Here is an 18,031-nt window from a genome sequence, read left to right as displayed (position 1 = left end):
CAGGAGCTGGGACCAGCAAGCGTCATGGGAGGGGAGCCAGCCTGGTAGGGAGCTGGCAGGTGGGTGGAGTTGCTGAGAGAACCAGCCCTGTGGCAAGGGATTCCTGGGACCTGTTTTTCCTCCTGTACCAGCCCTATATGGGGACTTCGGTTGCACCCCTCCCCAGGGAGAGGATGCCTCCGCATCCTTGGTGGCCCAGGGGAGTCCCGGGGTGAAGCCCTGCCTGCCTCTCCCTCTGGGAAAGCAGCGTTGGGGCCCTTTCTTGCCCCGCTGCCCCAGCTGTGACTCTCACGCCTTTGCTCTTTCTCCGCAGGTCTCCCCTTCCCTGAAGGGATTCCTTGACCGCTTGCTGGTCAGAGACCCAGCCCAGAGAGCCACAGCGAATGAACTCTTGAAGCACCCCTTCTTAGGGAAAGCCGGCCCCCCTTCCTGCATCGTGCCCCTGATGAGACAGAACCGGATGAGATGAAAAAGGCAAAAGGAACTGGACATCTTGCCAAAGAGAGCGAGAGCAGAAGCCTTCGTTGTCCCTGGGCAATCCCCCCCCCCATGGCAGCTGGAAAGCCTCCAGGGATGAGGAGCATTCTGTGGCACCTCCCACCCTCTCCCTTGGGGGACTTCTCTTTTTCCCCTCTGGACGGTGTGGGCAGCAAAAAGCTCAGCAAGGGAGGCTTGTCATATCTGCCACCGCCCCGCCCCGTGGGCCGGCCTATCTTGAAGGAATCCTCCTTGCCTGCTGCTGATGCTGGAGCCACTGCTGCCCCAGCTGGAGTTCTGCCTCTTTCTGCTGCTGATGCTCTTTCCCACCTCTGGTGGGGATGCTCTCTGTGTGCCACAGTTCTGTACTACTGAGTAGGGGTGGGGTTTAGGCTCTGGGGGGATTTTTTTTAAAGACTGTGACATTTCTGATTGCCCTTTAGTCATTGATATCACAAATCTAAGGCCGTGGCATTTTGGACAGGCGTGGGGAGCCCAAACACAGTTCATCTTCAGATGGAGATTTCTGAGAGTGTTTTGTTGTTGTTTCCTCCGTGGGCACCTCTTTTCCTCCAGTTAGTGAGGACAGAGGCAGCTGGGGCCACTGGCAATGAACACCCTCTCCCCACAGTCTGGCTTGGTTTCTGCATTTGCTGCAGATAGGTGGGGCAGTAGAGCCATGGACAGTGTGCCCCCCCTCCTGTGAAGAATCTTCTCCCCCAGAGCTGAACATGTCTCGGATTTTAAACTGGGGGGGGGGGAGAGAGATGCCCTTAACCACTGATGCTGCTTCTCCTGGTTTCAGAGGAGAAGGGACGGAAGTGAGGCAGTTTCTCAGGGGCTCCAATCTCAGGCAAAGGAAACTTGCAGCTCTGAAAAACGTTCCTTTTTTAACAACAACAAAAATACCCTGATAAATCCCTCCTGGTTGTTAACTGCTGGTTAATGGCTTTGGGCCATCTGCCCAAATCTAGAGACGCGCTTGCCCAGCCGGTGCTTCCCTCTGTTTTGGAACTGTCCGTTTTCACAGGAGCAGAGGACCTCCGGAGTGCTACCATGCGGCTACAGGCTGGGAGCTTACAGCCAGCGGGCGTTCCACTGTTGCAGAATATTCTTGCTGCCACAGAGGAAGTGAAGCTCAGGGTGGGCGGGAAGTCTTTTATGTTTTTCTGGGGTGGAGGGCACCTTTGTCTGAGCAGCGGGCACTCCCCTCTGACCTTCAGCACGGTGTGCCTGGGAACCCATGGCAAGGTGCACATTTCTGGTCTGTGCGACAGGCTCAGCATAAGTGTGTCCCTCCACCCGCTCCACTCCGCATCCCTTGCTGCTCAGGCAAGAATCCAGTCGTCACTGAGAATCCTGAAAAGGCTGCTTTTAATCACGAGCCTATAATGTCTTCCTTAATTTCTGCCTGTCCCCAGAAATAGCTGAGTTGCTGGCTTCCTCTCTTGTAACAGCCTGGCCTGAATGGAGCCGCGCTTGTGCCTCTCTCTCCCTCCCTCCCTCCCTCCCCCCCATCCCTTTGCCTTTCCTCTTTCTGCTTCGTTCGTTCTTCCTGCTTGGCACTGTAGCGCTGAGATCCCTCCCTGCTCTCCGTAGTGGCAGCCGTGCCCTCTGCTTGCTCCTGTGCTTTGTCCTCCTTCCCCACCCCCATTGCAAAACTGCGAGTGGATTTCTTCAGCCTGGACATGACTGGATTTCCGGGCACCCCTTTGTGGGTCTCGTTCTGACCTTGGTCCTGGCCTTCCAAGAGCAGGCACTGCTGTGCTTTTGTCCTGCCTCGGGAGAACCTCTAGGTTGCCCCCTTGATGGCTTGGCCACTTGGGCATGACACTCGGCTGGTGGATGCCTTTGTCGTGCTACTGAAGGTGACACGGGGCTGCTTGTGTGCCTGCTGGTGTCCAGGCTTCAATCGCATCCCCCCTAAAGCTGGCCTTGAGCATAAATTAGAAGCACTGTCACTAGACAGGAAGAAAGGGAGCAAGAGGGATAGATGAACCCCCTGGGCATTCCTCTGTGGACTTAAGGCTGGTTCTGTCCAGTGGTGTTTGTTCTGTCTCTTTGCTCCCCTCTGGCCAAAAGAGCAGACGAATCGCAGTAAACAGGCCCTCTCCTGTCATTCCCCTCTCTCTCCCCCCCCCCCACCAGCTTATTGCTAAATTTGTGGGGAGAGGAGAAAGGAGCATCACTGCTCTGGCACTCCTGATCTTTAGAATGGAGGCCAGTTCGATCTTGTAAAATGGCTGATCCCTCAACAAGACAGCTGCCACAGCGTCTTTGGGGCCTGCCTTGCCAGTTGTCGGGGTGCACCAGCAAACACTGGAGGCCACCCACTGGGCTGCTAATGTCTCTCCTTGTGATGGACAGAGAGTGGTCTCTCCAGAAGGCTCCGTTGTCCTTGCCATGACTTTCCCTCCTTGCATGCTGTACATAACAGGATGGGCGTTTCTGCATGCAGACTTGCAGGGGAGGGGTTTAGTTTTTCTTCAAGAGCCTAGGGACTTCTTTGCTGCCTGGTTTAAGCTTCTTATTGGGTGTAGATTATACATCACCTTCACTGGGTAACTATTTTGGGGTGGGGATGGGGAAGTAGACAGCATCACACTTTCTGAAGTCCCTTCTAGGGCTCCAGTGGCACGTATTTCTCACTGCAGGTGCATTGCTCACTCTGCACCTCCGCTCCTCTTCCTCCATAAAACCAGGAGCTCCCAGTTGCTGCTTTTGCCAACCTTTGGGGACTCTCCCCCAAGCCGCTTTCAGCTACAACCCATCCAAGGGAAACACCCAGGTTTTTAAAAAATAAATCCCTTGGGTTCCACTTCTCAGCTCTCATTGGTGTTAACCAGGTGCAAGCTGGCATATTTTAGGAAGATTTGTCTGGGCAGGTGAGAGAGGCCTGCCTGGTACTTGCAGGGCAAAATTTCCTCAAGGGCCCAGAATTTGGTCTTTCCCCACTGATGCTGTTGGCCAGTAAAGCCTGCAATATTTTTGCGTGTTGGTGTCCTGTTGCCGCTGCTTTTCTTCTCAAACAGAACGGTATTTCCACCTCTTTCAGACTCGTGAGGGACCTCTGCTTGCTTCCAGCCAGCCTGCAATTCTCTGCCCTGCCCTTTCCTCTTGGCACACCTGCTTTGCTTGCAGAAGGCGTGTGCTCAAATTGTCCGATGCTGTTTTTTGCAACTCTGCTGTGCTCCACAATGAAGCTACCCAGAGCCAGAAGCTTCGTCAAAGAGTTCCCCGGTTTTGAACCTCAGAACAGACTAGTCGCAGAAGCCTGGCAAATACTCCAGCTTCTTCCTGTGGTCAGGATCCAGCTTGCTGGCACTCATGACTTAGCACCACTCTAAGCCTTTTCTAAGAAGTTGGATTGTACCACGTCTGGGGACAAGTTTTTTTAGCTATACTGCAGCTTTAAATCTGAGCCACTCCGTTGACTGTTTCATCTTCCAGTAACTTGCATGTCAATGGTAACAAATGGAAGGAGGTTGGCAGTCCAGAATTGCTGGATGATTCTTCTCACTTCCCTTTCTGACGGCCGGCTGTTGCCTTTACTTCAAGAATTGGTTTTTCCACACACACAAAATCACCCTATTTAATGGCACTAACACTTCAAGGATGCAAAACACACTACATTTTTCCTGCAGGGAAGATTTCAAATCTCTCATACATTTAAGGTGGGGGCTGGTGGGTGTCATATAGTGATAAACTCTCAATCTTCCCAAATTCCATGCAACCTCACTACCACAACACTATTTTCCCCCCGTTTCCTGAGATGTAGGACTGGAATTTTAACTACAGGCCTAGTGGACAAGCTGCCTGCTGGCCCACAGAACTGGCCTAAAAGCCACTCCCCCTCTGTATCCTGCCGCCTTGTAGCTTGAAGACTTTTATATGACTGGAGGCTTGAGATGAGGGTCTCTCCCCCCCCCCATGAGAATGACTACTGATTCATTTTGTGGGTTTTTGTTACTTTTTTAAAAGAAGTTATTTATATTGCCATTTTTTTGTAACACACAACAGTATTTTGCGTTGGGATGATTTTTTTTCCTTTGGATTTGTTGTTTCAGACAGACTGCAACAGTTTGGCCATGAGTTGTGTTGTATAAAGAACCTGGATTTCATGTGATAAGATTTGGCTGTGGGTTTCTTTGGTTTGGTTTTTTCCTTGTTTGAAGTTTGGGTGAAAAGTTTTAAATAGTCATAATTCTAGTTTTACAATTACAAAGGTGTGCTATTTCCTTTGTGTAACTCTCTTGGGTCTTTCTTGTGAGGTTCACTTTGCAGGATTGTGTGTGCGTGCATGTTAAGAGTGAAGCCATTCACACAGCTGGGTTGTGTGGGCACAGGCCTTCCCATGGCCACTTCATGTTGCACATAAAGGGTCCCATATTTTGGGTGTTCTTATCGCCTGCATAGGAGGAAGAGCGCTGGTCTGAAATGCTTCCCTGTGCAGTGCTACTTCTGACGTGCAAGAGTCTCTCACGTGGTTTAGTGTGCAAATGTGTTTTACTGATTTCTGCTCCCGAATTGATGCAGACTGGCAGCTGTGCCACATGATGTTCCTTCTTGTGCAGCCACAAAATTTGCCTAGTGTTGGTGGGTGGATTCAGACCAACTATTTTGTCCTTGATGTGAGATTACTTTTACAGATAGAGAGTGCTGTAAATCCATAGAGGTCAGTAGCCTCAATGATGGAAACACGGCTGCTTTTCAGTATGACTAAGAGAAGATGTCTCTCACGCACACACAGAGGGTAGAAATTTGGGACATTCAGTTAAAACATCTGTGGGCTGAGCTAGCAGTGGAGCTTGCCCTCCTCTGTGAGCACACATGGAGTTTCCAGCTGGGTTTTGGTTTTGAAACGTCAAAGGGAAAAGGTTACACTAAACAAAATGTCTAGAAAGCCCCCTTTCCTGCCACCCTCGGAATTCCCCCTCCCTTTTGGGAGCTGCTTTTAATAGCCCGCAGCTGTTGCACCAAGAAGCCCAGGGCTTTTCGGCTCCATAATAAGTGAACAAAAGTGCCTGGGGAGTTGCGAGGGAGCAGAGGGGAGAGAAATGATGTTGATGTTAGAAAACACACAGTGCTGATTTTTCAAAAGATACAAATGATTGCTTGGACAGACGTGTGGTGATTCGTGTAAAATGCATATATTGACAGGCATGCTGCTAATGGCAGATCCATTCAAAACAATTCAAAAGTAGGGGGTGGGGAGGATGGTTTTCTTGGCTGAGAGCTGCTGTTTATGTGGGTGCAAGAAGAAGTAGTACAGATTTCTAGGTTCAGTGAACAAGGTTTAGTGGCAAACCCATCAACTGTTTTGATGCAATTGTCCCTGTGTGTTGACTTCTAGGAGGGGTAAAGATGTACAGGGTTCAGCACAGCACTCTTGACTTTCCATCCCCGTTTTCAGATTCCACTGCCTGTTACCAAAGATGTGATGTGCAGCTTGCTTGGGTCAGCCCTTTGTTCATTGCGTCCCCTAGATAGGGTGCTCACCATGAGAGAGAATAAGCTGGCACTGCATGGGCTGTGGGAGAGGCCCAGTGTTGACTCGCGCAGTGGAAAATTCTCCTGTGGCCTTTGCACCTACGCCCCCAGCCACTGCCTTACTTTCAAAAGCACAACATCCCTTTGAACTTGAGCAGGATCTACCGAAGTAAATCCTGCTGATTTCTCGGAGACTTGCTTTCCAGTAGATGTGCCTGTGTCACCTACATGCTTTTGCTCCTCAGGTTGTGTCTGGAAATCCTTCTCTTAAGCCCAGATATGTAGGGCAGTTTTCAACTATGTTGCCATTTAAAGTGGAAGCATTTCTAAAATGGGAGCATTTCTCCCATGGCTGCAGCCAAGTGTTGTGTTTCTCTTAAAATTCTGCTGCAATAGCTGTAACGCTCAGCGTCTCTTTTATCCAGTGAAAAATGTTTCCTCTGCAACGGGGGAAAGTAAGTTCAGGAATGACGATTGTCGAGGTACTTCTATACATCATTGCAGAGTTCCTACCTGGATATGTCAGTGGGTCTCAGGTTCAACCACCAGCATCTCCAGATAGGACTGTGTGAGCGCTCCATCTGGAATGCCATTGCCAGCTAGATACTAAATTGTTCAGGGTTGTTAAAACAAGAAAGGATTGCACTGAACGCAGCTTGGCCTCTGCCCTGTGGCCCTTCAGATGATGTGGGACTCCCAGCCTTCACCCAGCAGACTACTGGCCAGACAGGCTGAGGGGGATCGGAGTTGTGGTTCTGCCTCATCTAGGCTAGAGAGGGAGAGACGTTTGTGCACTCCCCCCTCCCTCTCTCAAAACAGTTAAAAAAGGGGGTGCACTGAACACAGCTTGGCCTCTGCCTCACCACAGCCAAAAAAGGCCTTCCTCTGCAATGTAGAGTTGTTTGCCATAATTCAGGATGATGTGACCAGTTTGCTTGCCCGCAAGCCTCTCCGTTAGAAGGGAAAGCTGCTGTTCCAGCGGTGGCTGTATCAGCCAGTGTGGCGAAAGGTCAGGGACGATGGGAACTGTAGTCCAACCCCACCTGTTGCAACTCTGCCTGCCAACCAGGAGTTGGTCTGCTCAGGGGGATTCTGGGAAAGAGCAAACAAAACTTTTTGAAAAGATGGAGCAGGAAGGCAAGTTCTAAGCCGCCGAAAGCCATTCCATGCTTGCAATTGGCAACTCGTTCACCCGAGGCTAGCCCCATGAAGGTCGATGGGAGTTCGGGAGTGAGTAAAGCGGACAGAGACTTTGCAAGGTTCGCCGCGCGATCCTGTGCGTGTCGCGCTGAGTTCTGGAGGGGATGGGAGTTGTAGTCCAAACAGCCGGAGAGCACGAGGTTGGGGCAAATTGTCGTACGCAAGGCCTCCTTTCCCGGGCACTGGGGATTCGTGACCCCGGAAGGGCGGCTGATCCTGGCCGGCCCCAGCAAGGAGGGAGGGCTTGAGACTACCCTTGCGGACTCTCGCTGAGGGGGCAAGTCATCCCCACGCTCTGGCCGCCGCCGCTCCGAGACTGCGACGCGGCAGTCCTCCCAGCCGTATCCTGGGAATATCAATCCCTTCGGAGCCGGACTCAATGGGCTTTACGCGCGAGAACCCCCCCGTAGGCTGGAGCGCTAACCCGAAGCAGATGGCCGAAGGCTGAATGGGGGAGGCGGCGGCTCTTGCGCGCAGGTCTTGCTTGTGGGCTTCCCCAGAGAGGTGTCTGTGAGCTCAGGATGCTGATCTAGATGGGTCCCCTTTGGCCTGATTCAGCCACAGGGCGCTTATTACACTGTGGCTGTTTTACGAGGTAAGTAATCCGAATTACCTGGACGGGGCGGGGCTGAGGCCGGCTGTGGAGACGAGCAAGAAGCCCGGAAGGGGCGGGGTAGGCCGTGACCACGCCCGCACAGGGGTGGGCCTTTCCATTTAAACTCCCCTGCAGCGCCCACGCTTCTTTCGGGCTGCCTTCTCGCCGAGGTCTGCGCGCCGGTGCTGGGAGCCGGCTGCGTAGTTGTTCCCCACCCCAGGTAAGCCGGCTCCAAGGAGGGAGCGGGAGACGTTACGGGGCTGTGCCGCGCAGGTTACCTTGGGGGATTTTTTGGGTGGGGGCTGTCTGAGGCACGGGGAAGTTGGCCCCGCAGTGTCGAGGGCTGCGCGCTCCCCGCGTCTTCGCTCTCGGAGCTCCGCTGCGTTCCGCCGAGCTGCCTCCTGCTCCTCGGACCTCATCGTTGGGCTCATCGTTTCTCTCTCACTCCCCCGCCAACCCCGCTTCTGTCCTGTAGGTCCGCTCTTGAGGTTGGTTTATATCGTTTCTGTCCCGCTAAGACTCTACTTGGTTGGGGGGGGAGGGAGGCTTCTTCCTTTGCCCTGGGGCCAAAATATGTCGAAACGGCTGCCTTTGAGCATATGCAGAGTACCTCGCCTTTCATCAGTGCGCAGCCGCAAAGAGTGAGGTAGGTAAATAGGGGGTGCTTGATACAAATCTGCGTGGAAACGGGTGTCCAGAAGAGCTTTTAATGGAGTATGGTTGTTAGCGGGGCGTTCAGGGCTTTCCCCCCCTGGCGCTCCATAGACCCAGCCCAGGTCTCCTTGGTTCTTCTGCAGGGGGTTGCACATTTTGGGTGCACTGCAAGAGCTGCTGGGTTAGAGAGTAGGTCAGGAATACAAACTGCCCACATCTGTGGGTGGTGAGCTGTAATCGCTCAATGGTGTGGGTAATGTCTGTCACTCAGATACTTCTATAGCACTGCCAAGAGCAGAGTTGGTCAAAAGCTTTCCTTGAGAAAACGTTCAAACAATAGTCCTGCTCAAACTACCTATTAATTTGAAGTAGCTATATACTCTCTCATTCTGCCCCATTGCTGGGATGCCCAAGGTAGCAGGCATCAAGATAGTATTCTTGAAAATTGAAATGGCCTGCAAGTCGATCCCGACTTATGGCAACTCTATGAATAGCGTTTTCGAGGTAAGCGGTATCCAGAAGCACACTTGATTGATGTTGTGCTTAGATGACCTGGAACTGGAAGTCCTCAAGATCCACCAGTTTCCATTAAGCTCTTGGCTTAACTCTCCCTCAACAGTTGCGCATAATTCTGTTCCTCTTCCTTGATTCTCTTTCCTCCCCTCCCTAAAAAATTAGGGGCAGAAGCCTTTCTCTTCCACTTGGGCTCTGTGAAATGCAGTAGCGTTGCTACTCAAGCAGCCACAATAGCAGTGGAATGGAGGCTTCAGTAGCCCCGACCTGACCTGGGGACCAACACGCCGGCCACTTTGCAGCCTGTGCTTACCCCCCCCCCCCCCCAAAGAAAAGAAAAGAAAAGGTGATGGTTCTGCCCATGGATGTGCATAACCAGGCTTCCCACTGGAAAAGAGCATCCTCCTGGATGCGGCCTGTCTCTTCAGGCTCTCTCCCCGTTGCTATCTGTGCAGTAAGCAATTAATTTACCCCAAAGGTTTGAGTGAGTGAGGCCAAAGGTCACCCAGGGAGCTTCTTGGCTTAGTGGGGATTTGAATCTTTGACTCTTCCCTGGTCAGAGTCCAATGCTGCTCTTCTCTGTCTTTGAGCTGTTGATTGACTTAATCAGACAACGCTGCAACTGAGATTTGTGGTTCAATGGCAAGCTGGAGAAGGGGTTGAAATTTAACTTTTTAGGAAACTGCCACTCTCGCTCCCTGTTGCTTTGTATGGTAACTTTGTCATACTTGGTGGTGATCTTTCAAATTTTGAAACTGCTGCTTAAGTTTCCAGACCCCATACTCATGTCAATGGGTTGTCTTCTAAAAACTAGAGGGACAGAGGAACTCAACTGCAGCTAAAACGTGCCCAAGAAGTAGGCCTATCTTTACAAAAACTTAACTGGAAAATTTAAAGTGGCTTAATAAATTAAATCTGCACACATTTGAATATGAATTTTAACAGTAGTGCTCCGATGATGCTTGAATGCATTGTTGTTATGTGCCTTCAAGTTGATTATGACTTGTGGTGACCCTGTGAATCAGTGACCTCCAATAGCATCTGTTGTAAATCACCCTGTTGAAATCTTGTAAGTTCAGGTCTGTGGCTTCGTTTATGGAATCAATCCATCTCTTGTTTGGCCTTCCTCTTTTTCTACTCCCTTCTGTTTTTCCCAGCATTATTGTCTTTTCGAGTGAAGAATGCATTGTAATAGGCACTATTTATAAGATGCAGGGTAAGGATTGCCTCCCCCTAAAATGATGGTTGGATATATTTGCTTTTTAGAAAAGCTAGATTATTCAGCAGCAGCATTTAATGCTGAGTTAAGATGTTTTCCAGTGGTGCAAGTATGGTTTTGACCTACCTCTTCCTCTGCCACAGAAGGGTCCCTGTGTAACCTTGGTCTTTGCCCCTACAGGCATTCTTCCCTTGCTGGTGCTGATAGCCGAGATGGCATGCTCTCACCTGCAGTCCATGTGCAGACTCTTTGTGTGCCTGGCTCTTGTGACTGTGTGCAACACCCGGATTTCCTTCAAGAGACAAGGTAAGTCTATGCTGATCCCTAAGGGACCTGGGTTGGTGGGATCTACTTTTGTCTATTTTATATTTGTTCTCTGGAGTCAAAGTGGATGGTTTATTATGGGACCTCCATCTACAGCAAAGATGGGGAACTTGTGCCCCCCCCCCAATGTTGCTGGACTCCATTTCAAAAAGCAGAAAGTGGCAAGCATCCAAAAAGCCAAGAATAAAAGGGGGGGGGAATCCCAAGATGCTGGAAAATGCGGTATTTATTTTCAAATAAAGCCCAACGCGTTTCGGCCACTACGTTGTCTTGCCTTCGTCAGGGGCTAGAAATAAAATTGCAAAGACACAATACGTTATTACACATACTAAACAAAGTACATTATGGCATAAAATCATAATCAGATTAGTTTATGTAGAATATGATTTTATGTTGTAATGTACTTTGTTTAGTATGTGTAATAATGTATTGTGTCTTTGCAATTGTATTTATAGCCCCTGACGAAGGCCAGACAACATTGTGGCCGAAACACATTGGGCTTTTTTCAGCCCCTATCATTAGGCAGAGTGAGGCAGTAGCCTCACGTGGTTGATTCTGGGGAGCGGCAGCAAGGTGTGGTGAGGGTAGCCTGTCCTAAGCTAGCCTGCCGTCCTCCATGTCAACAATTCATCTGGCAGTCCATTTGGTTTCTGTACATGAAATGGGGGCATCATCTTGTCCTTTGCCTCAGGGAGCAAAATATCTTGCTGATCAGCTGTCTTTGGGGCAGTGTACCTATCAGACTATCAGATCCTGAGCCAAGCAATTGGGGGGTTGACTTTGTGGCCTGCTTGCTTGTGGCTTCCCCGGAGACCCCTAACTGTCCACACTTGGAAACAAGGTGCTGGACCAGGTGGAATTAGTGGTGTTTCCTTGTGCAATTCTTGGAGTTCAAAATCTCCTGTCTTGCACCAAGTGGCCAGTCCTGTGGATAAAATAGGTCAGTCACAAGTCAGAGGCAGCTGATTTGCCAGACTGTTCCGCTCTGCAGTCCGAAGGCCACCCCCTTCGCCTTGCTTCATTGCCAAAAAATCAACTGCAGAAGCTTCTCAAGAATGGGTCTGTTGCAAGTGGAGTCTGGGGTTTGATGTGGTCACAGTGACTGGATGGTAAACTTCCTCTGAACTAGAGCACTGAGGTTGAAAGGCAAAACTGGAAAGGAGTTGCGGAGGAAGGAAGGGGTGCCACCTCTTTTAACTTGACCTTTTGTGATAGTCTCACTTCTGCTGGTGGATTCCTTGTTTTGTAATCAGTGTGTCTGGGGCGGGGTAACTATTACTACACCAAGGTCATGGGCTGTTTTGTAGACTGCGTAATGGCAACATAGTAAGGCGAGGACCCTGGTATCCCGCATGCCAGCCCTACCTCCTGTCCTCCCTGACAACCCTCCCCCCCCCGGAGTCTTTTGGAGTAGAGAAAGTTGTAGGGAGAACAGAAGAGGTAAGATGCAATCTGAAGAAGGGGTTATCCAGGACCCCCAGAGGGATGGCCGGGGGCGGCAGAGAGTCCAGGGAGTTGGGCTTTCAGGGGTGCTTCATTGCAGAGGGGCGGCCAATTGCCACACCCTTCTTTCCCTGCCTCTGTGGGGCTTGTGTGGATATCCTGATGGCCCAAGGGGGCTCAGTGCAGACATGTGGGCCCCGCTGCATTTTTTCCTATGGGATCCACTTCTCCTTTCCTGCTTCTCCTCTCTGCCTCTCTGTGCTCCAGATCTTTGTTTCTGGGTGCTCTTGGGAAGCAGACGATACTTCCTCATACCAGCCACATGTGCAAGTCACAGCAAGCCATAAGCTGTGGATGTGGAGCAGCCGTGTGCCACTGTGTGCTGCTGGGTTGCTCTTTCTGCACTCTCCCTTTATTGAGCCAGGAGCAATCAGCCACGAGCCTTGGCTTAGTGCGCTGTGCAGACATGCACATGTGGTTTGTTTCTCCCAAACCAATCATGGCCGGTAAGCTGAGAACAAGCTTTGACTTATCATTGGGGTCGGTGTGGGAGAGAGAAGCAGTGAGTGACTCGGAACATCACTGCTGGGACACACACCAGGGAGAGGAGTTGTTGTGCTCTGCCCTGCTTGTGGGCTTCCCACAGGAGTATCTGGTTGGCCATGTGAGAAACGGGTGCTGCACTGATCCATGGGGGCTCTTCTTAGGCAGCGACTCAGTATGGCCCTTGGTCCATCTAGCTCAGTCTGTCTACACTGACTGGCAGTGGCTCTCACCCCTCCTGGAGGTGCCAAGGATTGAAGCGGGGGCCTACTGTATGCAAGGCAGGTGCTCTCCCATTGAGCAACGGCCCGTCCCTCCTTGTGTTCTTGTGAGTGCTGGTTCTGGCATCATGCTGAGCCAAGGCTTGTGGCGTGTTGCTCTGAAGGGCAGAGGGAAATGGGTTGCCAAGGACTGCGCTCCGGGGCTTTCTGCAGGGAAAGCAGGTGCTCTTCAAAACAGACTTTAAAATACATTAAAACAAAACAACGTTAAAAACATTTTTAAAAAAGCTTTCAAGACATCTTTAAAACAAAAACGTTTAAAAAACATATTAAAAAGCAATTCCAACACAGATGCAGACTGGGATATGGTCTTTGCTTAAAAGGCTTGTTGAAAGAGGAAGGTCTTCAGTAGGTGCTGAAAAGATAACAGAGATGGCGCCTGCCTAATATTCAAGGGGAGGGAATTCCACTGGGTAGGTGCCGCCACACTAAAGGTCCGTTTCCTATGTTGTGCAGAATGAACCTTCTGATAAGATGGTATCTGCAGGAGGCCCTCGCCTGCCGAGCGCAGTAATCAACTGGGCATATAAGGGATAAGACGGTCTTTCACGTATCCTGGCCCCGAGCTGTATAGGACTTTGTACACCAAGACTAGAACCTTGAAGGCCCGGTAGCAAATATTCAGTTAACTCCATGCATACATAAATAAAAATTCTGCACATGGGTATGCAAACGTCTGCACTGAGCAGCTCAATTTTGTGGCCTGTATAAATTTATGGAAACTTGCATAATTTCCCCTGAATTGCACGTCTCCTACCATTTTGACTGTGCTAAGTATTTTAGATTCTCCTGTTCTGTTATCTGGCCACTGGCTTCTGAGACACACTAGGCATTGCCTGCATTCTGCTAATTGTGATCTTTGCAGTTATGAGTGTCCAATATTTTTTGGGAGAGGTGAAATTCTTGATAAGCTGAATCCTCCAGCGTGTATTACATTCTGGCCATGCACTGTGCTTGTGCAGCCCTGGCTTGAGGAGGGTGGTGGTGGATGGCTTCAGTGCTTGGGAGAGTGTTGTCCATTCTGTCGACGTCTTAGATGCCTTAATCACGCCATTTGAAACATAATTTGGGGGGGCCTGTTGAAATATGCCAGTTTATGGTGACAGAGTCCTCACACAGGAACATGGCCACCTTAACCCACTCAACAACTTGGCTGGGCTTAAAAAAACAATCTCACAATGTGGGGTTTTCTGAACTTTTTTGCGTCTCTTACAGCCACTCCCCCTTTCAACCCCCCCCATTTATTTGTTCCTTTGGCCTGCAGGTTGTGAAGTCCCAGACCCTCCAGATCACAGCACCTACCGGTGCCACCCCCCACTATGCCAGGAGCCTCCCGACTCCAGCATGTTCAAAGCTGACACTGTGGTGGAGTTTTTCTGCCAACCTGGCTATGTGCCAGCAACCATGCCTGCCCTCGCCATCTGCCAAGGAGGACAGTGGAAAATGTTGAGAGACGTCATGTGCAAGCCCCAAGGAAGTAAGTACTGCAACCTCTTCTCTCCCACCCACCCGCCATCCACTCCCAATAAAATGCAAAATAAGAATCATGTCCCTATTTGGCTTACCCAGTTGGAGTTGGCCCAACGTCACGAGCAACAACTCGTTTGAAGCTGCAATATTTCAAGAAGTGTGCAATCCAAGATGGCACACACAGTCCCACAGTTGAACCCCACATCCTCTGATGTTTGGTTGGCTCTTTGTTGGGGGGGGCAGATTGGCGGGGCAGTGGGTTCTGCCTTGTATCAAGCTCCTTCTCCCAGCAGACAATTTTGTCCAGCATTGGATTGAGCCTGCTTACGTTTGATCGCATTGGTTGCGAGAAGTTAAATGGATATCTTGTGAGGGAGGTTGCCTTCTGTGGGGACCCCTCTTCATTTGATCCTCTGATGTTGCAAGGGGTCCTTTGTATTGGGCAGTTGGATGTGTGTGGGGGGCAAAATATTGTGGGCCACCCCTGAACACAGTTTACACGGGAGGCAAAGTGTGGAGGCTGTAAGCTTGTGCACAAGTTCTGATGCTACTTTGCCACCTTGTGGACAGCGTAGCAACAGCAGTTCAACTGATCAAAGTCACAGTTGGCTGGCATCAGCTGCCAGGAATAGGGAACCTGTGACCCTCCAGATGATGTTGATCTCCCCCTCTGGCCAGTCCAGAAGCATGTTGACTTTCCCTAGAACCACTGGAAGTAGTGGCTAAATTTTAGTTCCATTAGAGATACTGATTTTCCAGCATTCTAATCCTGAATTGTATTTCCTCAGCCCAATGTATCTCAGAGGGTTTGCTGCTGCATAAGGCTGCTTGGGATTGGATTGTGGCCTTATTGGACCAACCTGGGAGTATGCAAGCTTTTGAGTTCAACAGAATCCTCCTGGATTCTACCTTGGCCTATTGATAGCTGTTGGTTATTATTAGTATTAATTTTATTTTACTGGCCTGGTGTCACCTTCCTGCCAGAGCACTCAGGGTGGTCTAAAATTTAAAATATTCAAGAGGCTACAGTTATTGAATGTCAAGTTTCGGGGACAGACTTCCCACTGGATATTTTGTCTCTTTGCTGGAGGGTACACAGCAGAGGAGGGCTATGCTTAGGGGCTTTCCAAATACAACTGGTTGACCACTGTTAGAAACAGGATTCTGGTCTCCATGGGTCTACTTCGGTCTGATCCAGCAAGGTAGATCTTGCCATCCTAGAATTCTTTGACTCCTCTTGCTCTAACATAGACATCTTATTTTTCCATCTGCTTAGGTTTGCCTTCATAAACATGATTATTAGTTTGGGGCACTGATAACCACGGTCCTTACCTGGTGCTCTGGTAGCAACAATTTCCCCCCAAAGTGTCCCCCTTAAATCTCACATCTCTCCCTGCAGCTCCACGCCCCAGTGCCCTGATCGCTGCTGCCTCCATCCCCATGGTGATTGCTGCTGCTGTGACTTTTTCTGCCTTCTTGGTGACAGTTGTGGCATGCGTGCTCTTGAAGCCGAGATTCCACTTCTGCCCCTGCAATGGGTGAGTTTGAGAATCCTACGTCTAAGCAGCAAATTCATTGTCCAAGTGTGGATCTTGTATCTGGCTGAACCTTAGTGGGCTGGTGGGACTCTGAGGTTTGCAGAAGTCCATAGAAATTCAGAGAAGGCAATCCCAAGGGGCAGCCTCGCCAAACAGCCCAGTGAGGACTGAGCATGCTCAGTGGCCACATAACGCTGGCTGACAGGTTGGGGTGGGGCTGGCGGTGGTGGGCAGAGAGAGAATGGAGAATTTTGGAAAAGGGCATGGCTGGCTGGAAACCTGAACAGGAGCCCTCTGTGCTGCAGCATTCCACTTATGTCTGTAGAATCACATCTGGTAAGCCAAGAGGATGCTTTCTCCTAGGTTAGCTGCATGAGGTTACTCTCACTGCTGAATTCCTGATTTATTATGGGATGGAGGCCTGGGTCCTGGGTGGGAAGATGTTGGTAATCAAATTAAAGGCTCTTGGATCCCACCTTTCATCTTCACCCAAATGTCACAGCGTATGTGGTGCAACGTGGCCTAGAATTTCTATACTCTCCCCCACATCTTCACATGTGGGGCCTACTCTTTTGTCACGCTGTGGCTCCTTCATTCTTCTCCCAAACCAGTGATAAGATCTATGCCATGCTCCCCTTGGGGTTTCTTCCATAACTGTGGGGCGCCACTCTTTGAACTGCGTGCAAGATGCAGATTCACCTCCCTTTTCTCCTCCATTCCTACATAATGCAGTTACGATGCTATATGTACACACATTCAAAGCTCTTCATGCGCATGATCTCGGCATTCCTTACAACAGCTCTGTAAGGTAGACCAGTGACATCGCCAAACTGCAGATAGGAAGCTAGGGGAGTGGAGATGCTCATGGCTGAAGTAGGGAACTTTCTGAATCTCTCCGCCTTCAAAAGGGGCTATGGCAGAACTGCTGTTCCAGTTTTCCTGTTTGAACTTCTGAGCCTGGCTTTCCCAAGTCCTTGGCTGTGTTGACCCTTCTTCAGCCCTCCCTCCCTTTTCCAGGGTGGGGGGAGGGATTCCACCTGGCTGGTACTTTGGAGAACTCTGTACCGAGATGCTCTCACTGTGCTGTTTTCTTATCCCTCTGACAGTGGCTCGTATGAGGCTTTGGAGGACTCCAGCAGGGTGGAGCGTGTGGATGAACTTGATGCGAACCAGTCAGGCAGCAGTGGGGGGGGGCTGGCCCTCCCCTCCTACGAAGAGGCCATCTACGGTCACACAGGGGCCCCCTTGCCGCTGGCTGGCCGAGGCCCGACCCCTCTGGTTTTTTCCCAGGACACCTTGTCCCACCCAGACCTCTGTGGCCCCAGCCAGAGCCCACCTGGGGGAGCCCCCTTCCTGGGGGAGCCCCCTTCCTACCAAGAAGCCTTGGTGGCAACCTCTGCAGCAACAGGAAACGCCCCAGCGGGAGTGGCAAGGCTTGCGAGAGAACACTTGCCCCCCGTTGTTGGAAAGAAGAGCAGGCCCTAGCAGTGGTTGCAGAGCTCTTACTGATCTACCTTGGAGCCAGAACCTTCTTCCAAACGTCTCCCCACGTCGTAGCAGTGGCGGCGGGGGTTTAACAGCTGGAAATGCAATAGGGGCAGTGGCCAAGGCTACTGTACAGGAGCATCACTCCACCCCCTCCTGATCAAATGCTGCTTTGGGGAGGGGTACAGCGGGTGGAGCAATTCATCTGCTGCTAATGCCCCATTCAGTGGCCCTGAAAGAGCAGCACCGTTTCGTAGGAATCGCCGGGCTAGGTGGATTTTGGTTTCAAGGCACAAGTAGGAATTCTCTTCTAAGAATTCAGTTTTAGCTCTCTTTTTTAATTGTCCCCCCCAAAGCAAAATGGGAGTGTTGCAAAACTCCTCGGTGGGTGCTGGCTTGGTTAGCAAGGATCCTCCCGAAGAGTTGACATGGGCAGGCCCTCCTGGGCTCGGACTGGGTCAGCTGCTTATGTGCCTTGAGCCTGTGCTGCAGGTGCCGGCCCAACCACAGACTGATCTTCTCCCAGCAACATATGGAAATCACGGCTCAACGGGTCCGGGGACCTGTTCATATATTAAACGCTCCCTCTACCTAGCAGCCTGTTGTTTTGCAGGAGCAAAGTTATGGCTTTGCTAAAGCTTAAAAGCAGTATTAACATTTGTGAGGCTTCCGGGGTAATTACTCAACACTATAGCAGCCTTGTTTGTGAGACAACTCTCCACTATACTTGAATGATGTTTGTTCTCAAATATTTGTGTTTTTTTAAACTGCAATTAAAACACCATTGTTCTATATTAAA

General features: G+C 50.6%; 2 protein-coding genes across 7 annotated transcripts in view; both read left to right on the top strand.

The window, feature by feature from the left end:
• PAK4 (p21 (RAC1) activated kinase 4) overlaps nucleotides 1–4,049 on the top strand; it is a 75,637-nt gene extending 71,588 nt beyond the window's left edge. For 5 of the 6 annotated variants that reach the window (XM_061598071.1, XM_061598066.1, XM_061598069.1 and 2 more), the window contains one exon: nucleotides 314–4,049. In XM_061598071.1, the coding sequence (XP_061454055.1) occupies nucleotides 314–469 (156 nt within the window). In that variant the 3' untranslated portion in view covers nucleotides 470–4,049. The remainder of the gene's footprint in view (nucleotides 1–313) is intronic. The other variant, XM_061598067.1, reaches the window with a different exon arrangement.
• A 3,827-nt stretch (nucleotides 4,050–7,876) lies between these two features.
• Nucleotides 7,877–18,031, top strand: LOC133371013 (sushi domain-containing protein 6-like). The gene is made up of 5 exons (XM_061598072.1): nucleotides 7,877–7,982; nucleotides 10,329–10,454; nucleotides 14,004–14,216; nucleotides 15,609–15,747; nucleotides 16,854–18,031. The coding sequence occupies exons 2-5, from the start codon at nucleotides 10,361–10,363 to the stop codon at nucleotides 17,230–17,232; spliced, it is 825 nt and encodes a 274-aa protein (XP_061454056.1). The 5' UTR covers nucleotides 7,877–7,982; nucleotides 10,329–10,360; the 3' UTR covers nucleotides 17,233–18,031.

The sequence above is a fragment of the Rhineura floridana genome, chromosome 15, assembly GCF_030035675.1.
Source record: "Rhineura floridana isolate rRhiFlo1 chromosome 15, rRhiFlo1.hap2, whole genome shotgun sequence".
Classification (NCBI taxonomy): Eukaryota; Metazoa; Chordata; class Lepidosauria; order Squamata; family Rhineuridae; genus Rhineura; species Rhineura floridana.
This window is presented reverse-complemented; position numbering and strand designations above follow the sequence as displayed.